Below are 26,208 nucleotides of genomic sequence, written 5' to 3' on the forward strand. Positions count from 1 at the left end.
TTGACCCTTTGATTTTTTAGAGAAGACTTTGTGGCAGGTGGATCTGCAGGGCTGATGTGTATGGATTATGAGGTAGCTCTGATCTATTGAGTCTCTGAATTTGTATCTGATTGTTCTCTGCCATTTTTGATATTTCCATGGGATCAAAGTTTTCTGCTCTCTGTTCCCATGAAAGGCATTTTAGATTTCTGCTCAGTGTCTGGTCTGAAAATGTATTTCCCTTTGGGGATCATGATGATTGTTGTGTCACTTTACAGCTCTATTCCAAGTGCTGTCCACCAGCATTGACTAGTATTAGTTCACTTCTTTTGCAATAAGATAAAGGTTAGTGAGAATCAATCAACACTTGAAGAGCCAGGTTAGGTTCCCTTCTATTCTAATTCACTTCCCTACTATTTGAAATAAGTCAAATAGTTTATCAACTTAAAACCTAAATAAGATGACACTGCCATGGGTTTATTCAAGTCCATACAAGTTAAATAAGCAGTTACTATGTGCCAAATGCATGCTAGAGGCAGAGGGTTTAAAGGTGATGTTCTCTATCCTCAAGAGTGGGAAATATCTTGAGGAGATGAGCACATGCACAGATGCAATATCTTATATAGTGAGCTCTCTGTGTGCTAGATTCAGTGTTACAAGATTTCACAACCTCTTTTAATTCTCAAAACAGGGTGAATAACTTTCTCTGAGGTCACTTAGCTTTTTGGTGGCTAAGCTGTGACTTGAGTCCAAGCTTGTTGATCAAAGCTGATGCACATTCCATTTCACAATTCTTTCTTTCACTGCAGAATATGCCATATTTTCTGGATTTGTAGTAATGATTGTAAGAAGTACAGTTTGTTCAATAACATTAGTAAATAGCATACATTTACCTTTCAATTACATTTTATTCCCAACTTCAATCTAAGCTTTGCTTCTGTTCCATGAGTCTTCTGAATTATTCTTGACCGGCGGTCCCCAACTTTTGAGAGAAGGACGAGGTCAGGAGAAAGAGAGAGAAGGGGGAAACCAAATGCTTTAAATTCAAAGGGACCATTAAAACCTCCTTTTATTTTCAGCACAACATTCCTACATATTCAACTAATATGGGTTGGAGAGTGAGAAGCAGAAGGGCAGGAAATGCATATGTTTTAGCGACTTTCTTTCTCCAAGGAAATATGTAACTCCCTAGTCCAGGAGCTGAGCAAACATGCCGAGACAGTAGTTCCCTGGTCTAAAGTTGCCTTATCAAAGACCAGGCAGGTGTCCTGCACCTGAATGCCTAAATACTGTAATGCCAGACAAAGGCAGGTTCTGAAATCCTGCCTGGAGGCCAGAGTGGGTCCCCTGGGCCCACAGATAAGCTTTCTGTCCAACTCAGACCTGAGAAGATGTCAGTAACAGGCCCACACTTGACAAGTTTCTGCTGGGCTTCCATTTGGCAAGACATCCAGGGCACGGAGACACTACACTTTAAAGTTCCTGTGCCTGGAGGAGGTTTCCTCCGGAATTGGGAGAGGGAGGCTTACAGCCGTGCCTTCTGCTCACCCAGAGTCCTAGAAAGTCAGGATTAAGTCAGGATTTGACCCCGGGAGCTCTGGTCTGTCCTGCTCTCCTATAACCCTCATCTCCCACTAGTTTCTTTATCATGGAGTGTTTTGTGACCTAAAAAAGAGTGTGTGTGTGTGTCCTAGAACAGGACACTTCAAACTCATAAAGGACCCACGTAGTCCATAAACCAGTGGTTCTCAACCTTCTGGCCCTTTAAATACAGTTCCTCATGTTGTGACCCAACCATAAAATTATTTTTGTTGCTACTTCATAACTGTAATGTTGCTACTGTTATGAATTGTAATGTAAATATCTGATATGCAGGCTGGTCTTAGGCGACCCCTGTGAAAGGGTCATTCGACCGCAAAGGGGTCGTGACCCACAGGTTGAGAGCCGCTGACGGTCCCAGCTCAGATCCTCTGAACCAGCAGGGTTCTTAGGTGGCAAGCAACAGAAACTGTCTCAGCTAATTTAAGGATGTTATTAGGATTAAAGGGGGTTGGCTAGAAGGCTATAGGAAGTACAGAATTGAAGGCAGGGTGAGAAAAACATGAGCAAGTACAGGGATGGCTCCAGGTAGAAAGCTGGTTCCTGCTGCTTTAGAGCTCTTGGCTTTTGTTGTTGCCATTGTTACAATTAGAAGGCAGCCAATTTCTCCATAATAACTGCTTTCTTTATCAAGTGCTTATTTTAGAATTAGAACATGGATTATAAATTAAAGTACTGCATCCATTTAAATTTCTTGCCTTTGATAACAGCACTGTGGTTATCTTAGAAAATACCTTTATCTCAGGAAATGCTGAAATATTAAGGGTATGCAACATTCCTTAAAATGGTTTGAAAATAAAAAATAATTATTATGTTATTAGAGAGAATGAAAATGATAAATCAAATGTAACAACATTTAAAGCTTAATGAATCTTCTTGAAACTTCTCTGTAAGTTTGCAATTATTTTGAAATAAACAGCTTAAAAAAGAATTTAAAAAATCGTGCTCTTCAGATCTTTTCACCCGAGAGTAGTATAATTCAAATCTCTAGGGGTGAAACCCTGGCATTGGGAGATTTTATAGCATCCCGGGTCTGCAGCGGGCATCCAGGGTTGAGAATCAGGCTCTAGGACTCCAAGGCCTGCCCCAGTTAACAACTGAGGCGGAGCCTCTAAATTAATAACAACCATTACTTAAACCATATATTGATGTCTTAATTGTTCGTATTATATTTATGGTTTTCATGACACATATAATAGAAAATTTTTAAAAAGAAAAGAATAAGTTATTATAACATATGCAATGAGAGTATTTTTATTTTTTCTGCCATGTATTTTTTAAATTTTTTTTATTGATTTTAGAGAGGAAGGGAGAGGGAGAGAGAGATAGAAACATCAATGATGAAAGAGAATCATTGATTGGCTGCCACCTGCACGCCCTACACTTGGCATGTGCCCTGATGGGAATCAAACTGTGACCTCCTGGTTCATAGGTCAACGCTCAACCACTGAACCACAGCAGACAAGCTGCCATGTATTTTTTAATGTATGTCTTTACTTCCTAGATAGTATGATGCAGAGATAGTATGATACATAGATAGTATGATACTTTAGTGCTGCTATTTTCATTTGGCATTGAAAATGTCTTCTGGGCAGTCATTTTTGATGATATGGAACAGGTGGATATGCTGTTATTGACTTAACTATTCCCCTACTCTTGCACATTTACGTTGTCTTGAATTTTTATTTTATTTTTTGAATTAAAAGTGTGCTGCAAGGGACAAATTTGTTCATAGCAGTGTTTCCATATTACAAGCCCTTTACAGAAGTAAGATTATTGGGTCAAGATATGTACATTCTCATAGCCCTCAAGACATACTGCCAAATTACTTTGCAAAAGAGCTTTAACAATTTATGCTGCGACCAGCAAGAGATGCTAGTTTTTCAGCATTTGACATTATAATTTTTTTGTGCTTTACCTCTACAACAGCTTTATTGACCTCTAATTGGATACAATCCAAATAACAAACAGATTCCTCACTTCCAAATTTCCCTTTTGTCCCTTCACAGTCCCTTCCACTACCCCTTTCCGGGCAACCACTGATCTGCAGTCACTATACGTGAGTTGGCATCGCCTAGATTTTAATATAAATGGAATTATACCCATATGTGTCTTTTTTATCTGGCTTCTTTCATTCAGCAGCATTATTTTGAGATTTATTCATGTTGTAGCATGTATCCATAGTTCATTCCTTTTTATCCTGAGTAGTATTCCATTGTGTGGATATACAGCAGGTCCTCGACTAATGTCATTTTGTTCAACATTGTTTTCTTATAACTTTGATGAGACGCCATAGGAACCTAATTCTTACTTTAGATCAATTGGTCTATGGTAAAACTGGTTTTGTGATGTCATTTTGCTTAAAGGCACAGAACCTATTGATGGCATTAAGTGAGGACTTGCCTTCCCACAAGTTATCAGTTCACCTGTTGAGAGACATCTAGGTTGTTTCCAAGTTTTGGCTATTACCAATCAGCTGCTATAAACATTTGTATACAATTAAATGTATGGGCATATGCTTTCGTTTCTCTGGGGTAAATACCTAGGAGTAGGGTGGCTGGGTCACAGAAAAGGTGTCTGTTTAACTTCAGTCTTTTAAATTTTAGTCATTCTTATAGTCATGGTAAATTATAGTTTTATTTTGTATCTTCCTATTGATTAATGTTTCCATGTTCCTATTTGTCATCCACATCTTTGGTGTGTCTTTGATGACATGCCTATTGAAAGATTTTGTCCATTTTTACAGTTTTTTTTTTAAATTGAGTTTTGAGAGTTTTTTATGTATGTTGGGAAGCTCTTTTAGTTATATCATTTGTAAATATTTTCTTCCAGTCAGTGGCTTGTTTTTTCATTCACTTGAGTGTCTTTCAAAGAGCAAATGTTCTTAATTTTTTATCCAAACCAATGTTTCAATGTGGTTTTTTTTTAATGAATTGTGCTTCTGGTATCATACCTAAGATCTCTTTTCCTAACCCAAGGTCACAAAGATTTCTTCCTGTTTTCTTCTAAAAGTGTAATAGTTTTAGGTTTTACATTTAGATCTATGATCTATTTTATGCTGTTTTTTAAAAATATGTTGCAGCCCTAGCTGGTTTGGCTCAGTGGATAGAGCGTTGACCTGCAGACTGAAGGGTCCTAGGTTCAATTCCGGTCAAAGGCACATACCCGGGTTGCAGGCTCGATCCCCAGGAGGGGGCATGCAAAAGGCAGCCATCCTATCAATGAGTCTCTCTCATCATTGATGTTTCTATCTCTCTCTCCCTCTCTCTTTCTGAAATCAATAAAAATATATTTAAAAAAAATAAAAATATGTTGCAAAACATGGAACAAGTTTAGAATTTTACATATAGATATCCAGTTGTTTCAGCACCATTTGTTGAAAAGACTACTTTTTCTCCACTGAATTGCCATTGCACCTTTTTTTTTTTTTTTGAAAATCAATTGACCAATTTGTGTGAATCGATTTTTAGACTACCTCCTATTCCATTGATTTATGTATCTATCCTTTCACTAACACCACCCTGTCTTGATCACCGGGGCTTCCTAGTAACTCTTGTAATCCTTCAACTTTGATCTTCTTTTTCAAAGTTGTTTTGACTATTCTAGTTCCTTTGCACTTCCATATGAATTTTGGAATCAACCTGTCAATTGCATTTTTTTTTTCATGGAAAAAAAAGCCTTCTTGGATTTTAATCTGGATTACAGTGAATCTATAGATCAGTGTGAAGAGCACTGACAAGTTACCAATTGCGATGGTAATTTTCTGTGAACTTGCCTAGGCCGTGGTGCCCAGCTGCTTGGTCAAACATCAGTCTGTATGTGGCTGTGAAGGCATTTTTAGATGTGATGAATATTTGAAACAGTGGACTTTGAGTAAAACAGATCACCCTCCATAATGTGGACAAACCTCATCCAATCAGTTGAAGAAAAAAGACTGAGGTTCCATGTGAAGAAAGGAATTCTGCCTCAGATTGCCTTCTGACTGCCCACCGTCCTTAACAGGATTAAAAGGAGATATTACTCATCTTTGTGGAGCTTACAATGTAGTGGGGAGTCATTGCAATAACTGATTAAATAATTATAAGTGAATAAAGTGTCCTGAGGGAGAAGTTTAAAGTTCTATAGCACTTAATAGAAGGAGGGCTCCTTTTATTTGAGAGGTTGAGGGAAGACTCTCCAGGGAAGTTGTGTTTAATCCAAGACGTGAAAAATGAGCAGGTGTTTGACAAGTGAAAAGAGTTAGCTGGTGAGGAGGGGATGGGCAATGAAGAGTCATGGACATTAAATTTTAGGAAAGCTGTGAGGTCAATCTTACTTAGCTATAGATGACTATGACTTGAAAGTTGGGTGCCAGTGGACAAGTCTATGATTTATTTTTCTAGAATGGCCTTCACTAAGTTTGCTTTTATGATTATTATTGATCATCCATGATGGGTGATTAGCTTTTTATGTCTGTTGGCTAATGGCTGCCCAGTAGAACCACCTGGGGCAGGAGGAGTTTACTAATTATCTGGTGTTTTAAAGCACCCAAGACTAACTAGATTAGAATTGTTGCACATGGTATCTTGTCATTATTATTTTTAGAAAAGTCTCCAGCCCCCAAGTTATCCTAATGTGTATCTAGCATTGTAAGCCACTGCTAAGGAACCCTGGGAGACGATGGTGCACTGGGGTTGGTCTCAGGATAGCAGATCTGAGGTCTCAGGGTGACAGTGCCAAATTAGGGTGCAAGCACTTACTTCCCTCAACTCCATGCTCTTAAGCAAAGTACTGCCAGGCATTCCTTCTTCCAGCAAGTCTGAGGAATTGAATTTTTGCATTTGTCTAAGTTTGAACAGGTTCTTGCACTTCTTTTTGTGAAATGTTTGCTAATCTCAGTAATTTGGGTCTTAAATTCTTGCCTAGTTCATTTACAGGAACCCAAACCACCTATCTCCCCTTGCCTCCCTGCGGAGGCCTTTGTTGTTCTCCAGCTGTGGGGCAGCGGGTGGTGCATCCTCAGCTTCTCTCTTACTGATCACTTCCTCCGTGGTTCCCAATGTTAGAAGAGTGTGTTATCCGCAGTGATCTACAATCTTTCATGCAACCTTCTCTCTTTGCTCTATTCTTTCAACTATATCATTCTCTTTGTGTCAAGTATCAGGAATAAACTGCCCAGACACGAGGCTGAAACTATCAAAGCAGAAATATCCAGTCTTGTTCAAAGAAGCGTTTCCAGACTGAGTCAAATGTTCACTTCTGTGTACCAAAGAGTTCCTGGATTCTGCGAATTTAAGGCAGTTATCTGTCTACCTGGGGACACTGTGCAAATCAGATTCCCAGTAGGCTGCCTGAGTAGTTTGGAGCACCCGAGGTGGGTAAACAGGGAGGCCCTCACTCTCCCCTTCATATAAAATGAAGATGGCAATGGGCCACCTAGTTTGACTAGATACTCATGTTGTCTCTTCTTAACATGTTCTACCCTAGCCTGGCCTAAGCTTTTCTAGATGTTTAATACTGCAAATAGACCTTTCAGTTCTGTAGATTATTTGACTTTGAAGAAAGTGAGTTTCTGGGAGGTCTGGATCTCACATTTCGTGTTGGTCTCTTGCATCAAGGAGGGTGCGTCTCTGCACAGCACACTTGGTATTTAGGTCAGTGGCAAAACATACACAGGGTCATTAATTAATTAAATATGATATTAAAGTCAGGGACGGGCTCAACCCTTTGAGTGTTTAGAAAGACTTCAAGGTGGGGATAAGCCAAGTTCTGACATGTTCAGGGCCAAGTCAGGCTGAGTGAGTCAGAAGGGAACCCAAATATGTTCTTTCAGACCACTGAGATCTATTCAGCTCTTTTCCACACAAGCACCTCAATGCAAAACCCCTCAAGCATGATCCTTTTCCTGAGACAACCCGTCTTCACATGCCTCTGTGGGATGTGGCTCCTAGTTGCTCACTCAGTCTTGTTTTATTGCTGGGAGAGGCAAAGTCAAGCCGGTGGGCAGCCTTGAAACAGGACCAGTAGCCATGGCCCAGTGAACACCAGAGAGCATATCCCACATGGGGTGTGGGATATGCTCAGACTCTGGGTGCAGACTCCTCGTGACACCAACAGTCATGCTTCCCTGTAGAGAGAATAGGGGTCACACAGTAAGTTGATTTTGAATTCTCAAAGTTGATTGGATAATTGAGGGTATGACTTTCTTTTGCAGCATGGTTATATTCTGGTGATATTTTGTTCACTTTGCCTAAACTCAAGAGTTGCTTTTTATACACACTTTCTCCAATAGAGCCTCAATTCCAGGCCTCAATATGGCTTTTGAAGCTGGTTTTTGACACCAGACTTGCCATAAAACCTGAGAAAGCTATTTCTGAGTAAGTAATCATCCCTAATTTAGATACATCATTCTGCTTTCTAAGGACATGATTTTGAAAATGATTATTTCCACCGATTACTTTTCTTCTCAAGTTCGAATGAACAATCTATAGTTCCATCAGGCTAGCTCACTTCCTTGTTTGCCCTCTTCAAACCTATTCTCTGCCCTTCCCTGTGAGGAGAGTCCTCATGGTACTGCCAACCCCACAGGGAGTGTGAAGGAAGAGGAGACCTCTAAACTGTTTTCAATAACCTGTGTCTTAATTGCTTCAAGCATCAACGAAGGGACACTTGGACGAGTTTTCTCTTTTCTTTAGCGCAAGTAATGCGTCTTTTTCAGAGACAAATGGTCTGAGTGTTCTGGGGTTCTTCTTCCTTCTGTATAACATAAAAGGAGTGTGCCTAGCCAGCATGTCTCAGTGGTTGAGCATCAACCTGTGAACCAGAAGGTCACAGTTTGATTCCTGATTAGGGCACATGTGAGGTTGCAGGCTCAAGCCCCAGTGTGGGGCGTGCAGGAGGCAGCCAATAAATGATTCTCTCTCATCCTTGATGTTTCTATCTTTCTCTCTCCCTCTCCTTTCTGCTCTGAAATCAATAAAAATATATAAAAAATAAAGGGAGTGTACTAGATATTTTCTAAGGTCCCATTTACCTCTGATTTTGGGACCTGAGAAATGGCTTTTTAGTTAAAAAAAAAATTACTGTCATCCTGGTGACAAGTGTGCATGGAACAAAGTTGCAGATCAGGAATCAAAGTCATCATGTAAACGACCAGTGGGATCTCCCTTAACCATGTCAGAGCTCTGGTTAGCTGAGAAAGCTGTAAATGGATCATGTTGATCAACTTCAATGAACATCGAAGTGCTTTCAAACTGAAATCATACAAGAATCAGGGGTCGCTATGAGGAGTGTAGCAAAGGCTCCTACAGAAACCATTTCTCAGCCTCTGGATTTTAGGTCTCTAGTCAGCTTCAAATAGATATCCCCTTCCCCCCATCCAATTCCAGAAATTGCAATGGAATTAAAAATAGCCAAGACAATAGTAATTTTCTAATGGGAAAAAGCATAAAACTAAAATTAGCTAAAGAGAGTAATGGCAGAGAATGAAGTCTCAATTAGAAAGTCATTTTGGAAATCTGCACTGGTTGTGCAACACCAAATTTAAGTTAGACATTTTTATATTTAAAGAAGTATCAGCACCTGTTTTCCTGTAGTCTCAGTGGAGAATACTCCAGGCTAAAGTCATGATGCTTCACATTCATGCCGTGGTCCTGTTTCAAGTTGCTATGTGAGGTTAGAAAAATGGCTGAATAGCTAAGGTTAAATCTCCCAGTTATCATGTGGATTAATAACAGATGCTCAAAGAGCTTTCAATATTTCACCCCTAATAGGCAAGTTAAAGTCACTTATTGAAAACACTTGTGAAAGCACTTGAGGTATTTCAGATCAAATCTACCATAATGTAGCCAAGGCACCACATCTGGTTTTTGATACCTGGTGTGCCTTGGGTCTCGTTTGTAGATAAGATCTTACGTGTGTTGGGAAAGAGATATAAAGTGCTTTTATGAAGTGAAGGCTCCTTTTAAACACCCCCCAATTGGGCTACTGTGTAAGTCTATGTTTTCAAAATCAGATTTTCTAAAAGCAGTCTACCTGAGGTGCTGTGCCCATTGGACACAGAGTTATTCAGAAAGGTTAGTGATAACAACTATCCTCATTGAAGTACATGTGTCACTTTAGAGCATGAACTGTGTCACTGATCCAGAACCTAAGAGAAAAACCTTTAACTTTGGGAAATATTCACATTTTCCTGGAAATCTCAAAATACAGGGTGTGAAAGAATAATCAGAAATCACAAACAAGCTAGAGTTTTTCAAGGTCCCTTTCAATGTCTACCATTTTACTGTGAAAATTACAATAAATTCATTGTATAGATGAAAATGACATCTACGCTATTCAAACATTTGTTTCCTGTTGCAGAAGAAACCATCAAGGGAAAATGCTTTCTATTGTATCATTAACATAATTCACTCTAAGAAGAGAACAAGATTTAGAATTGTTAGTGGGGTGATACACACACAACACACACACAATCTTTTTATATTTCCTGATTTAACAAAGAAATGTTCTGGGAAAACTGCAGACCTGATTGAAAAGTCTGGTAATCTTCCTTTCTTGGATCTTCTGCAGCAGTTACTGTCTATAAGAATCATGTGGCACGAGGAAATGGTCTTGTATCTTTTCATGCACGCATTTCTTATCCTTCAACTAGAACGTAAGCTTCTGGAAGGAAGTTCCCTATGGCGCTAAATGCAATGCCTGGTAATAACCTGGGTGCCCGAATCATTGATTGGCGTGTGCATTTGTACAGAAGAGCCTGGAGAGATACACTTAAAACCTTTATTCCTTGATTTACAAAATGTACAATATTTACAAAATTTAGGCATTTATCCCATATTGACATGAATGCTGTGGGGAGTCTAAAAATAAATAAATGGCACATATATCTATATACACATCATGGCTCTTTGCACTTCAAGCCATCATCAGTGTTGGGATTTAACGGAAGCTTTAATGGGGTAGAAAAGTCAGATGGATGATCAGTCCTGGGCCTTCCGCATAAACGGCCCTTCTGTGGCTCCTTGAGGCTGAGGATGGCAAGCAAATCACTTTATTGTGAGAGAGTAAAACACCAGCCATTCTGACAGGCATACAGGGCGCACACAGCCACATCTGCTTGGAGTTTGCAGTGACCCCGTGGGTGGCAGATGATGTCATTGTGGACCTGGGCCTGCGCACCAGCCAGGGGGCTTTGGAGTGCTCGTTTTCTCATTAAGAACCAACTTTTGGACTTTGTCTCCTATTGAAATCTCATGCAGTACTTGGAAGGTGTCAGTGGAGAGTGACCATGCACAAAATGTATATGTAGATATGTACAACATCCAATTTTCATTGTCACAGAGCATCTTTACATGTAGGATCAACCTGTCTCCTCTTTTAGCAAAAGGAATGAATGAGGAAACCATCCCTTCACCCCCACAAAGAAAAAACATCTGGGAACACATGCAAATGGCACCCTGCAGAGACAGGACTGGACAAACTATGCATGGTAAGATGGCCAATTCCCATGAAGTCAGGCCTGCAAGTTTTTCTAAGGGTGGCAATTCCACCCTCCCTTTCTCTTCAACCCCTCCTCATCCCGTCTGTCCTAAATCAGAAGGAAAGGGCTTCATCTTACTGAGCTTCTTAGAATCACAGTACCTTCATCTCTAAAGTGTAAGTACTAGTAATTTTCCTTACATGGTTCTTGTAGGAATTACATGATCTAATTTATGTAAAGTGCTTAGCATAGCGCCTGGCACGTAAGAGGTGCTTAATAAATGTCTTGCTCTCTCTCCCTCTAATCCCCCACCCCAATTATAAGCAACTTATTGATAAACCTGCCAAACTCTGATTTAAGGCCATTTGATGCAATTTAGATTATTGTGTATCAGAGTTAACCACTGTCAGCTCATATTGGTCCCTGAGGAGGTCTCATTTTATGAGCCAGAGACATTTTCCTGTGCAGAGCAGATAGACCCTGACAACTTTATCCGCAATGGCTCCACCGAATTTCATGCAAATATGCCCCACAACCCTGCAGAGAAATGCATACCAGTGATGGTCACCACCTGAATACTTCTGGAACCACAACACTGAGGAAACCAGGAACAAACACAAAACCTCAAAGCCAACACGTTACTCTTGGTCACAACATAAGTAGCTTTTTTCAACACTGGTGCAAGTATTATAGATAATGTTCAACACATATATTACAAGCTCTACCACTGTTGAAAAATAGGTATTCTGATTTGATCATTCTGTTCAGAATAAAGAATCTTTTACAATATACTTTAGTTTCTAGTTATGCCATACAAAAATAAATATTGTATAAATGATTTACAAGGAAGAAAAAATTGTAACTTGGGGTGCCAAAAATATAGGAAGGATGGTGAAGTTTTTACTGTCTACCTCAAAAGCAATCAGCTAAAAGAAATAAAAACTTCCCACTAGGTCTCCTTACTAGTCTCACTACCATCCCACTGGTTCACCTACTTCTCATCCTAGGATATGATGTCTTCTTTCCCTACGAATCTCCAGACAATTCAATGTAGAACCTTCCCCCTAAAGTCACTGGGGCTTTGAAAGGAGGAAGAACGAGGAGAGCTCTTGGGAAGCATGACTTGCTGATGGAGAAAGATCTGGCTGAGCCACTCACTGGATCCTCAGAGTGAACGAGGACCAACCTCCAGACATTTTTCCTCCTTTCATTTTAAAGTCCTCTCTCTGCTTAAATTAGCTGTGTCTGAATAGAACCCCGTGCCCGGAGAGAACACCTCATCCTGCTGTGGGACACCCATCATTCCAGGAAGAACAAGGATCGCGTGGAGCATAACAAGGTGCTAAGTCAAGCCAATCCCCCCAATGATACGAAGGGATAAATGCCCACTTTACAGATGCAAATTCCATTAAATTAGGAAAAATCCTTTTCTAGCCCTCCTCCCCATAGAGCAAACGTTTATGATTGCCTTTTTATCTCCCACACAGAGCAGAGGGAATATGATCCCCGCCATTGGGAGAAGAATGTTGGAAACATAAATTGGACAAATGGTTCACTTCTTTTCTAGGGACTCAGTAAGAATCTCCGCGGAAACAGTCCATTCATTTTGCAATTAGAATTTTAAAATTCTAGAGCCATAAGTGAACTCATGGTTATACTTAAACCAACAGTCCTTTAACTTTCTCCTGAAAAATGAACAACTACTCACGTTGCCTAACATCTCAGAGGGGCCCAGGATCTCCTGTGGCTCATGCATGTCTTCCAAATTAAGAGCCAGAACTCAATAAATGCAGAACTATTTCTTGGGGTGAAAACAAAGGTCTGTGGTATAGAATTCGGTCTATTTTAGGGGCAGGCTGGCTTTGATAAGGTCTTGGACTGAAGCAATGCTTGTTCCTCACGGGAAGTGGAGATGCTTGACTAGGAAGACATCCTTGAGTGCTGTGGTTTCACGTGTGTACTGTTGCCAGGCCAATGACTCATGCATGACTGCGGGCCTTCGAGATCCCCTCAGATTGCCACCACACATCGCGCCTTTGAGCTGCTATAAGGTGAGTCCCAGCCACACCCACAAGCAGGACACTATCACTGACACGCAGTGTGGCTGCCCATTTGTCTGGTTTATGGGTGACGTTGTGGCAAATGTGGCATCAGTTTCATTTCGGGGGAGTGGCAAGTTACAGATATTTCCTTCACAACAGGAAGTGCAGACCTGGAAAGAAGAAAAAGAAGGGTGATGAGAAGCTGGCAGGTCTTGGAAGGAGGCAGGGATTCTTGAAGGGGCTGTTTCTTTCACGATGAGACTCAGATGTGAGTGACCTGCTCTACAAAGGAGACACCAGCCTGCATCACAGGGGCTGTGATGAGATGTCATCTGGAAGGTGTGGTCAAAATGAAAGGCCCCAGCGACACTTCAAGGGACGTGGGTTCTGCTTTTGACATCGCACCTTGTGGTTATTCCAGGTTTACATGTTTCCTAGATCCTGACTATTCCCTCTCTGAAGTATGGATTATAAATAATACTTATCCTACCTTTCCCAAAGAGGCTCCTCTGACCACTTGCGGAAACTGATGAGGGCAAACTTCCACTTGCCAAGTTTTCACAGGGAAGGTGAAGGGGCAACAACCCAGATAATTTTGACTTAAATATTTACTTTCATTGGAATTGTCTGCATCATTCTCTCCATTCTGGTTGGTGAGTTAAGGGTTGAAGGGTTTTCATTTATGCCATTAATGCTTCATACAGCTTTCCTTGTGGCTCATGAGATAGAACTAAACCCAAAGAATTATCGATAGGCCATAGCTATGCTAAGTACACATCAGAAGCTTCAGCATCAACTGGGAGCTCATTAAAGATGCAGAACCTCAAGCTAGCCCTGGACTTAGCAAACGACAATCTGCATTTTAACAAGATTTGCAAGTGGCCTGCCTCCACAGTAATGCCTGAAGACTCTGTGATGGGTAATAGTCTGTCACTTCCTGCAGACTTCAGTCTGCTCACCCCTGATAGGGGCTGGGAAGACATTTTAAAGTCGAGGAGAGAAACGGATCAGAAGTGAGTTGGGATTCTGTCTCTATTGATCACTAGCTGTGTGACCTGAGCACATGTCACTTCTCTGATCTATAACTTCCTCCTCGGTGAAGTACCCACAATGATACCTGAGAACCAGGTCCAGCCTGCTAGAGGGTCAAGTAAAACCCTGGGGTTTACCTTCACATTGCAAACCAGGAGCTAGTAGGCAGGTTATACTTTAAAATTTAATTCTTAGTGTTGGACAAGTCTTAAGAGAAAGAAGCCCCCACGAACAGTGCCGTTGCCGGCTATCAGAGCGGGCACTGCTCCCAACCCCCAGGAAGGCAGCCTGAGGTGAAAAAATAAAGGCCAAGGCCTGACATACAAGCTCATATGGGCAGCCAGCTCTGAACCACCAGCCAGGGCGTCAGGGGCATTCTTCATCCCAACTGCGAGCCAGGTGGCCTTCCTCTGATCATTATATTCTTAGTGTTGGACAAGTCTTAAGAGACTGCCCTCAAAGTTGGTTTGAAACTGAGTGCTTCGGCACAGGCACCAGATGGAGTTTCAGGGGAGCAACCCCACAAGGAAAAGGTGCTCTCACTCTCTACTGAAATGACTCAGGAGCCAACGCATACCTTCCCCAAATCAGCAACCTACAAGCGCCATGGCCCCACTTTAGAGAGAGCTATCAGAGCTCAGCTGCCTTGGCCAACCACAGCTGATGAGTTGTTGCTGCACCTGCAGTGCTTTGCCATGAGGACATAATTGGTCCCTTGTTCCGTTTCCTTCTGGCAGTTTTATTACTTTCTTTTGAGTGGAGAAAGGGCTTGCGATAATTTTCAATACCCTCTTGGTGTTGTGTTTACATCATTTATCCTACACCCTGGCATAAATCTTTATTCTTTTAGAGCAAACAGGAAAGCAAGCATCTTCTAATGCTATAAGGACAGTCAAAATCCAGGCTCCATGGGAAGTGAGACTTTGCTCGTGAGCACTGGCGGACATCCGAAGGAGAAAGGCTGACTATGCTGTACCGGCACGTGCTTTGTTGCCAGACCTTGTGGCCTTCATGCCCGGAGTCTCTGCAGCCAGTGGACAAGCACTCTTCCAGCGGGACGCAGCGTTTGGTGACAGAGATGCTGTTTCCCGTGACTTCCATCGTGTGCTGAGTGTAGCAGTATCTGGTCTCTGTTGACAACAAAAACGATGTTTTAATTGACATAGAAAATGTTAGCCCAGCCTGCCCGAGGGGGAAACAACAGGAGTGTCAGCCCTGTAAGTGCTAAAAGGATCTAACAGCACATGGGATGTGCACTGCGTTGGGTGCATGTCCAATCCCAGAGATGTCCTTGGAGATCCACTGAGCCCTGATCAGAGGAGGAGGTCTCTGCCCATCGCAATCCCCATGAGCCAAGACTTAAACTAGTGGGCATCACTCCATGCCTTTCAACAAATTGTACCCTGGACTGATGTTTAGTTTTAGGGAAGGAGAGGTTTGGAGGGATGATTGAGGATGTGAGAATCATAGCAATTTTCAGGGAGATGAAGGGGTAAAAACGTTCAAAGAACATGGGGTTAGAAGACAAGAAGTTAGGAGGTAAAAGGTCTTCAAGGAGAGAAAGGACTAGAGCAGAGGCTGGTGTGTGTGTGTGTGTGTGTGTGTGTGTGTGTGTGTGTCTAACAGCTCTTCCCTAGTAAGGGCAGAAAGATGAAAAATAGATTCACTGTATCTAGAGCAATGACTTTATCCAAAAGAAAGAAGGTCTTGCCTAAGAGCACTGCCGGGTCTTAGAATTCATCGCAGAAGACAACTGACCCACCAATGAAGATGCTCCAAAATTGTCTCTCCCCAGCAGATCTCGTGTCTGTCCAGGATGGCAGGCAAAGAAAGACCACAGTGTGAGTTTCTACAGGTCTGTTTAGGTCCTAAACACCTGAGAACTTGAGATTTCTCCCCAAATTCCATGGAGAACTTTTCCTTTTTAGTTTGTAATTTAAAGTCTAAAGAAAAATGGCTTTGCCAGTGTAATTCTTTAAGTCCTCCAGGCGATGCTCAGCTTTCTAAGCCTGGGATTTAGCTGAATGTTCCCGTTCCATTTTCAGATTGAAAAAGAAAATGAATAATTCTCAAGAAATGTCACTGAGCTGTTTTTCATCCATATCTTGGACCTAACTTTGCATACTTTAACCATTTTAGATATTTAGTGGCTAATATGGAATTATGACCTTCTATGATGTTATTTATTAGGCAATAAAAATCCGCCCCCCACCAGATTCTGTCATAAACTTGGCAGCCTTTAACCAAAGTACTCGTGTCCACAGAAGAAAGCTGAATAATTTTAGACTCTGAGAATGAGCTCACACAGACCACACTGTCACAGCCTGGGAGTCATGAATTCAGGGGGTTGAATAATCGTCCTTGATGCCTGCACCTGCCAGGAATGTGAGTGGCCTCCGGTGAATCTTGCTGAGCGCAGCGACTTCTGCAATGGCTACATTCTCGGTCCGTCTCAGTGTCCATGGGCTGAGACTGTGTCCAGGCCCTCCCCCAAGTGCTGTCCCCACACTGTACCCTGACCAGAATGTTGTCAGCTGGAATCAGGTCACCAGGCAGACCCTACCTTGCTCAGGCTCCTAGAGGGTGGGGTGAGTAACGTCACCTTATGAGCTCATAAGAAAAGGTGAAAACCCATATTTTTAAATTGAAGTGACTGTTTTCCTGATGAAGAGGAGGTGGCAGCTGTCCCCTGTTTTTTTTTAAGCCTCTGACAGGTTTTAACATATGGAGGCCTGTGACCTAAGAGATTTACCAGCTCTTCCAAAAAAGGACTGGTTTACCTCCCTGGTATCAGTTTATGGCCTCCATAGGTAAACCTTTCCCATCCTCACCCCAACTTCAGATGTTCAAGAAAGCCATAAAAAAGGAATGTTCAAGAAAGCCTTCTCTTCACGCAGACAGCCAGCAGCAGCTGCCGGAGGTTTTATTGCTCCAAATGTAAATCTGAGCAGATAAGATCATCCCCTTATGGAATAAGTAAATCATCAAATGGTCTCAGTTCTGGAAACTACATTTGTCCCCCAAACAGTGAATTATCTTGTTTTAACTAAACATGAGAATAACAACTGGTGAACCTGATATAACTACCTTTTGTTCATAAGATTACATCCACAACAAATTCTATTTTAATTTCTTAATTGGAATCTTATTCCACTGAATGAAATTAGACACAACTGATGAAGCCTTCTTCTCCTTCTTCTTCTTCTTCTTCCTCTTCTTCTTCTCCTTCTTCTTCTTCTTCTTCTTCTTCTTCTTCTTCTTCTTCTTCTTCTTCTTCTTCTTCTTCTTCTTCTTCTTTTTCAGGAAAATATGCAGAAGCCCAGTACCTAATAAGCCAATTCCTGACATTCTGGGGGGAGAAGGATGAGCAGTGAGGAAGGTGGATAAGAATTTTTTCTCACACTTCACCAAGTCCGATCCATGACACAAAGACATGTTGAGGACACCCCATTACTTCCAGCAGTACATACTTCGGATCTGAGGCATCAATCCCTTAAAAATATTCATTCCACTTCTTATCTCACAAAGCCCCTAGGTGAGCTATAAAATGTTAACGTGGAAAAGGGTCCGTGGTTAAATAAATTTGGAAAATGCTCAAATAGAGCCGAACAGGTTTCTTTCGTGCACAACTTATGAGAACCTTGAATTTGTACTTGATCTTCTAGGGGGATGGGGACAGGACAGGCAGAATTTCCCAACCAGAACCAGGAGGACCACATGGGGCTTATCTCTAGACTGTAGAGTTGATGAAAACCGAGTTTCAGCCACAGAGCATTGCTCTCCATGCATTTTGAATAATCCTTGGGTTAGTAATGAGGTTATATGAGAATCAAGCCTGCTGATAACTTCACACTAAAAGGATTTCAAAGGCTTTTATCTAAAAGATAAAAGATGGATTTGAATTTCTACCAAGTTAGTTTGGGCCTCTAAAAATCTCATATTCTGCACTGCATGGTATTCCCAGAGGTTGTGAAACAAAAGTCTTTTACTGTGAGATTCAAGCAAAATCAGAACAGAGTAAGAAGCTTAATCAACTACTGGAAGGCACAAAATATAATTTTCATGAAATTCACACATATAGACATGCACGCATTCCCGAACCTAGCTCTGAAACTTAAAAAAGGTTCAAAGTGAAAATGTAAATGTCCAGTTACTCATCAACATGCAGTTTCCAATAACAGAAACTGTATCTAAAAAAATATACATAAAATGATTTGAATTAAAAGGAGATATTAAAAATGACCAACTCTGGTAAAAGGCCTTTTTGCCACGGTTGCTCCGTTAGTTATGGTTTCTTTACAAACATATATAATTATGAAAGTGTTGCTAGAGAACAATTCACCAGGTCCAAGAAAGTTCATGGGAGGAAAATAACTTGAATTGTAATATTACCAATTATATTGAAAAAGAAAGGCTGACAGCCCCTGCAGCATACTCCTTTCCGCTGGATTCTTCTTGTGCACACAGCCCTTCACATCCCTCAGTGTGCCATCCAGGCCCCTCTGCGCAAGTTGGTTCACCCAAGTGTCGATTCAACGCTCTTTACCCCTATCTGATACTGCAGAATTTCTGTTCGGTTCCAGATTCTGCTGTGTATAACTTCCTCTGTGATTCCCCACATTGGACTTCAGAGCTTTTTCTTCTAGATTTTTTCCTGCATCTCCGTTCTCTTCATTTCTAACTTCTCTAACCTGAGTGTTGATATTCTCCCAAGTTCAGTTCTGGGAGCTTCTGTCACTCAAGTAACCTCATCCAACTTCTCAAGACCTATCTTCAGTCTGATTCTCTCTCCTTGGCTGTAGAACCAAGTTTCTAACTAGTTCCTGGAAATCGCCAGCAGCAACGTGCACCTCACATCTCCCAAACCAATCACATCACCGCCCTCCCTCTTGGCTCTGTTTATCTTCCTGCATTTCTACTTCAGGAAGGGACATCCTGAGAAATGGCACCTCTATCTTGGACTAGAAACTTCAGAATCAGCTCAGACCTCTCTTGCCAAACTGGGTGTCTCCAAGTTCTCTGAAATGTCTCCATTATCCATCTAATCTTGTGTGTTCCATTTCCCCAATACAGGGCCTCTTTCATTTCCTGTCTTCTCTGGCTCCAATCTCTTTCCTTTCTAATGCAGGTGCCGGACAGCCAACCTCCAGATAGACTACTGAAACGAAGGTCAGATCATGCCACTCACTGTCTGGGAAAGCGTGAACAACACTTAAAATTACAAGGGACTCTAAATGTCAAGGAGCCCACTGCTCACTGCTGGGATTATTTGACCTACTCCCTTGCATACTCTCTGTCCTTGAAGCTCTGTCTCAGGAGATAGGAGTAACTGTGCTTCCCTGCTGGAGGCATCCATTATGTGTATAACTCAGAGCTGAAACTCAGCACTTACTGTAACTCAAGAACTGCAGTAACTCCTTGATCTAGGCCCCAGACCACCTCGCTAGATACTTTGAGACACCATGACACAACTTTTGACTATTCTTCACAACAAAAAATGTTTTTCTTTCTTCTGCTCCTAGAAACCTGATATTCTTTGAGGCTCAAACCAAATGACATGTATTCTGTGAAACCAGCCTTAATTCCTACCCCCCCCCCGCCCCCCCCACTCCCCCACACCCCCCCGCAACCACAGGTTCACAGCCCTTCCTTAGCTTCCTTATTTGGTATGTCTGGCTTTCCTTCTAGATCAGTGATGGCGAACCTATGACACGCGTGTCAGAGGTGACACGCGAACTCATTTTTTTGGTTGATTTTTCTTTGTTAAATGGCATTTAAATATATAAAATATAAAAATATAAGTCTTTGTTTTACTATGGTTGCAAATATCATAAAAATTTCTATATGTGACACGGCACCAGAGTTAAGTTAGGGTTTTTCAAAATGCTGACACGCCGAGCTCAAAAGGTTCACCATCACTGTTCTAGATCAAGGTTTCTCAACATTGGCACACTGGCATATATATATATATATATATATATATATATATATATATATATTACTGGTTAATTTTGTTTGTTGTTTAAACTTTAGGTTTTGAGATCATTGTAAATTCACATGTATTTGTAAGAAATAATACAGAGTGATCCCATGTGCCTGTTATTCAGTTTCCCCTGCATGGTAACACATTGCAACACTACAGTATAATGTCCTGCTCAGAACATTGAAATTGATGCAGGAAAGATACAGAATGTTCTATCTCGACAAGGATCCCTCATGTTGAATTTTTATGTTCACATCCTCTACCTTCTGTCCTCACCCCCTCCTGAACCCTTGGCAGCAACTAGTCTGTGCTTCTTCTATCATGCCATCATTTCAAGGATGTTATATAAATGGAATCAAACAGTGTGTGAACTTTTGGGACTAGGGATTTTCACTCAGCCTAATTCACTTGAAAATTATCCATGCTGTTAATTAACAGTTTGTTAATTTTTATTACTGAGTAGTATTCCATGCTATGGGTATACCAAAATTGGTTTAAACATTCACTCACTGAAAGGCTATCTAGGTTGTGGATATCCTATCTAATAAAGAGGTAATATGCAAATTGACCATCACTCCAACACACAAGATGGCTGCCCCTATGTGGACACAAGATGGCCGACAGGGGAGGGCAGTTGTGGGCAATCAGGCCAGCAGGGAAGGGCAGTTGGGAGGGATCAGGCCTAAAAGGGAGGGCAGTTGGGGGCAACCAGGCCTGCAGGGGAGGACAGTTGGGGGGGACCCAGGCCTGCAGGGGAGGGCAGTTAGGGGTGACCAGGCCGGCAGGGGAGAGCAGTTAGGCATCGATCAGGCTGGCAGGGGAGTGGTTAGGGGGTGATCAGGCTGTTAGGCAGAAGCAGTTAGGGGCAATCAAGCAGGCGAACGGTTCGGAGCCAGCAGTCCTGGATGGTGAGAGGGATACCCGATGGGATCGGGCCTAAACAGGCAGTCAGACATCCCTTGAGGGGACCCAGATTGGAGAGGGTGCAGGCTGGGCTGAGGGACACTCCCCATGCATGAATTTCGTGCACCGGGCTTCTAGTTATTAATAAAGCTGCTATCGACATTTGTGTAGAGGTTTTTATGTGAACATACATTTTCAATTCTCTGGGATAAATTGGAGAAATAGAATTACTGGTTATATGGCAGTTGCATGTGTAGCTGTTTAAGAAAATGCCATACTGTTCTTGAGAGTAACTTGATTTTCTAAGGAGAAATATCAACAACTCCTCAAAAGTCAGGCCATGTGTGATAAGAAACGGTTTTATTTCTTCATTTCCAAACTGTATGCCTTTTATGTCATTTTCTTGCCTTATTGCATTGGGTAGAACTTTCAGCAACAGTTGGAGAAACTGGACTTTACAGTGGTAAGTAATTAAAATAAAAATTATAAGACAAAGTCATCAAATGGATGCTTCCTATCTGAGACAACTGTGTTAGCAGAAAATACCTGATGTAAACGCTATGAACTGGAGTAAGTTTGATGCTGTCAGATTACAAGAAAAAAAATCTTAAGGTTGATAGTAGAACATTTGGTTTAAAAATTTCTTGAAAAATTCTAATTAAAGAATAAATCTGAAAATTACAGTGCCAGCTTAGATGAATTAACCTGTCCCTTCTTAACAACAAAAACAGAGTAAAATTAAAATAACACCCAAAATCTGCATGAAAGCATAGGAGTGGACCGAGGCAGATAGGATTTGAAGAGTAAGGCACCAGCAAAATGAAGAACACATTGAGTTGAGCCTGACATTCTATACCTGTTCTCCCCTTGAGGCACCTGCACGGGAACAGAGGCTGAGTAGCCAAGCAGAAAATTCTGCAAAGGGGCAGAAAAGCTGAGCAGAGCTTTTGTCGGTCTCAAGGCAATTGGGAGGCACATGCAGGAATCCAGAGCTAGCAGGGCAGCCAGAAGAAAAAGGAAATGCAGAGAAGCGAGGCTGACAGTCTCAGTTTAGAATTCCAGGTTGGCAGCTATTTACTTTCAGCACTTTTAAAATGTCATTCCATTAACTTCTAGCTTCTACTGTTTCTGTCAATACTGAATGTTGGCAAGGCTGTGCAGCAACTGGCACCTGCCGGCACTGCTGGGAGAGCGTAAACTAGTACAGCCGCCCTGGCAAACTGTTAGGCAGGAACGAGTATAGCCACAGCACACACACTACATACCCAGGTACCCCACTTCCTGGATAGGCCCAGCAGAAATGACGCAGGTGCATACCAAAAGGCATGGGCAAGAATGCTCATCATATTCAAAACTGGAAATACTCCAAATGTCCATCAACAGTAGGATGGATGAAGTTTGGTACATACATAGAGTGATCTACATCTGTGAGAAAGAATGACTTTGCTTCTCATGAGACAGGAATGCGTTTCACATATATAATGTGGGAAAGAAAGGAGTATGTTCTGTGTGATTCCATTCCCACAAAGCTCAAGGATAGTAGTCACAATTGCGTTACCTTTGGGAGGTGTGGTTTAATGACCCAGGGACTCCAATGGCCTTCTGGGGTTCAATTGCTTAACATGGGTGGCAAACACAGCATGTTCATTTTGCTCTGCACTTGTGATCTATTCACTTTCTGGTATGTATGTTAAACTTTAATCAAAATCTTAACTTTATAAAAAGGAGGAAGTCTGAGACTTCCATTTACTGATATGACAAGAGAGATCATCTGAACAGCATCTCATTACATAGCAGCAAGTGTGCTGAATAACATATAACCAATAGCTTCTGTAAATGTGCAAATGAACGCTCCAGAAAGTAAGAGAAATCCCAGGGACCAATGCTGATTTCTCTACCTGGGATGAGATGGGGGTGTTACTATATTAACTATAAAAGATGCAAGGCCCTGGGTCCTCCTGGGGTTTGGAGCTGAAATAGAGACCCTGAGGAATGGTAGAAACCTTGAAGGGCTACATTCTGAGTGTACCAGAGACAAATTCTACCCCTGGATAAAGTTAAACAAAAAGGCTGTTTGTCTCAGCCCGGGCTCTGTCTGAAAAAGTCAACAACAAAGACTCTTTCCTAAAAATGTGTAACCATGGGCCTGTCTTCAGTGGAGCCGGGATAATATTTATATTCCTGCTTATTCCAGATAATGGATATTGAAAGACTCATTAAGGGACATGCCCATGTTTTTCTGCACATTCCAAAAAACAACAACAAAAAACCCACACAGCAGTGAGCAGCACAGAAGCTGGAAGCAAAAGGATAAGTGTCCCTCCATCTCAAGATTTCTCTCGGTCTGATTCTATTTCAGCAATAACTCCAAATGAAGAATTTGCCTTGGAGGGAGACATCTGCACTTCATAATTAAAAAGGAACATGAAATCCTAGTGCCTTAGGTAGCCTACACAGAACTAGCCTTTTAAAAAATTGTGATGGTTTTTACTTGACATTTAATTCCAGAGACTCTTAAACACTTATATGGTCCCTTTCTCTCAAGGAGCTTTTCATCTTACCTGGTACAGCACAGAAGAAAGTCAAGGCAAGAGAACACGTGGACCTGAGAGCATGACATTCAACGCCTGTTTTCCCTTTACCAGTTTTTTCAACTGGTCCCTCCTAGGATATGATTTCAAGATCCTTTCCCATGCCAGTTCACAAAGTCAAGGAAACTGCACAGATTTATAATGAGCAGTTGATGAAATTGAGGTTATTGCAAAGGAAGTGCTCAGGGGCCAAAGACTCAACAGAAGGCTAGCGAAGTGAGGGAATGTGATTGGTTATGAAGGGCGTCTCAAGTTCTCATGTCTAGGGAGGGAGTGTGATACCAGGAATCTGTAAGTGCCAGAGGCAATAACGAAGTGACGAGGAAGAAGTGCTTATATAACACACATTTGGAGAGTTAGGAGTGACAGGGAGCCTGAGTTGGCTGGAGGGGGCTGGCTGATGCCACCACTGCCTGTCACAGTGATTCTAGTCAGGGCAAGTCTTTCTTGATGTTTATTTGACCAAATGATGCTTCACAACCCGTCTGCTGAATCAGTAAGCAAGCTTTACCTCAGCTGCTAAAACACAATCTGTCCTACACGCATTCACATGGCCGAGTTGAGCTTTCCAATGTTCTTGAAACTCAGGCGTTCCCCTAAGCAATTTGGGATGTGGGCTTATCCCATAGAGATAAGATTAAATGGTAACATACACTTTTTTTTCACTTTCAACAAGTTATTTTCACATCATGTAATAATTAAAACCTAATTAGACACGCCATAAAATAAACAAACAAACAACAGGAATGCTGCAAAAAGCTGGTATGCTTTTTTCATAGCAGCTACTGAGCTCTCAGCCCTTACTAAGGCTATTGGTAGTCCTGTAGCTGCTTCAAACAAACTCATAATTAACAGGAAAAAAACAACAATACAAATCTAGGGTTAATCCATAATTTCTAGTAATTAGACACACTTTATATTTTAATCTAATAATAGCAATGGCATTTTCATTGGTAGAAAAATTTGAAGAAAACTCAGAGGAAAGGATAAATGGTTTATGGCAGTGGAGCTGGTTAAGAAGTAAGCTGGTGCCCTGGCCAGTTTGCTCAGTGGATAGAGCATCAGCCTATGGATTGAAGGGTCCCGGGTTTGAGTCTAATCAAGGGCACATACCTTGGTTGCAGGCTCCTCCCAGGCCCGGGCTCTGGTTAGGGTGCATGTGGGAGGCAATCAATCAATGTGTTTCTCTCACATCGGTTTCTCTCTGTCTTTCCCTCTCTCTTCCACTCTCTCTAAAAATTAATGGAAAAATATCATCGGATGAGGATAAAAAAAAAAAAAAGAAGTAAGCTGGGTGTGGCTTTAGTACCCACTCCTTACCTAATGTTCAAGGTCCAAGAAAAATAACCTGGCTCCCCTACTTGTTCCTACTGTTGTCTGATATAAACTAGTTGCTATACCAAGCTAAGTTCTCTCCCTGTCCACCGTGCTCACTTGGGGCATCAGGTCTCCATGCTTTTGCTCTGAGCGACTTCCCGGAAGACATGTCCTCTTCCACCTTCTCCCTCCACTGCCCATCTTCCGAGCCCATGATGAGCCCATGACATTCTCACCCGCAACCTCAGCCCCCAAAGAGCAAATCTTCCCTTTAACTCCCCAGCATTTAATGCCATGTTTCATTTGGCACTCGCCTTTGTCCTGCTATTTGTGACATTTGAGATGTTCAGATCTTATCTCCCCAGCTAAACTGCATGCTCCTTGAAAGAAGAAACCCCATTCCTATCTTTCGCTGCCTAATCCCCCAAGCGCCTGTGTCCTGTGTCATGAACCTCAAGGTGGCACTTTCCATTTACCCCTATAAATTAATAGACAAAAAGATAAAAGTAGGAAAAAAAGGGGGGGGGGGAGAAATTGTGTCAATGATATTTTGGATATCTGTATTTTGGAAGGATAGATTTTCTCCTCAAAAGAAAATATAAAGAGGGACCTTCGTCTTTTCCTGTGGGGAATTCGAGCAGATTGCCACCAGTCACCTGTTTTTCTCTTCATGACAGGGATATACTTGTACACCATCAGCCTTGGGCTGGGTCTCTCTGAAATACTGCCCAAAGCCTGAGTAAGCCGCAGTCCACAGTCCCTCCTTTTCTTCTCCTCATCTCTGCTAAGGCAATAATGAGAGAAGCACTGTCCCATGTCCTGTACAGCAGTACTGAGCACTGGCAATTGTGGCCAAAGCTAATCTGCCAGCTTTTTCCCAACAGGAACCAACTCAAAAGTTACTGGCTACACAAGCAAACCATCCTGTTTGAGTCCAGAGTCACTGGTGGTTCTCAGATGTTCAGATCTTATCTGCCCAGCTAAACTGCATGCTCCTTGAAAGAAGAAACCCCATTCCTATCTTTCGCTGCCTAATCCCCCAAGGGCCTGTGTCCTGTGTCATGGTTGCAGGTTTGATCCCCAGTCAGGGCACTACATCTGAGAACCACAGGGAGCTTGTAAAACTCCTGATGCTCAGGCACACTCTATACCATTTAAACGTGCACCTCTGGGAATGACCTGGGCATCAGTATTTTTTAAATTTTACCCCGTGATTGGAATGTGTTGCCCAGTTTGAGAAGCAGTGGCTTTGCCAGGACCCTCGGCAGCCTACGCAAGTGCTCCTTCTGCGGTGGGATATTA

At 41.9% G+C, this 26,208-nt stretch overlaps 1 protein-coding gene across 3 annotated transcripts in view; it reads right to left on the reverse strand.

Moving 5' to 3' along the window:
• Positions 1-10,324: 10,324 nt before the first annotated feature.
• Positions 10,325-26,208, reverse strand: part of LYPD6 (LY6/PLAUR domain containing 6) — a 191,513-nt gene continuing 175,629 nt past the window's right edge. For 2 of the 3 annotated variants that reach the window (XM_070423030.1, XM_070423029.1), the window contains 2 exons: positions 15,112-15,242; positions 10,325-13,250 (listed from right to left, as the gene is read on the reverse strand). In XM_070423030.1, coding sequence (XP_070279131.1) covers positions 13,083-13,250; positions 15,112-15,242 — 299 coding nt within the window. In that variant the 3' untranslated portion in view covers positions 10,325-13,082. Of the gene's footprint in view, positions 13,251-15,088; positions 15,243-26,208 lie in introns of all 3 variants that reach the window. The other variant, XM_070423031.1, reaches the window with a different exon arrangement.

Source organism: Myotis yumanensis, unplaced genomic scaffold, assembly GCF_028538775.1.
Source record: "Myotis yumanensis isolate MYYU_CA2020_CCGP unplaced genomic scaffold, mMyoYum1.0.hap1 SCAF_8, whole genome shotgun sequence".
NCBI lineage: Eukaryota > Metazoa > Chordata > Mammalia > Chiroptera > Vespertilionidae > Myotis > Myotis yumanensis.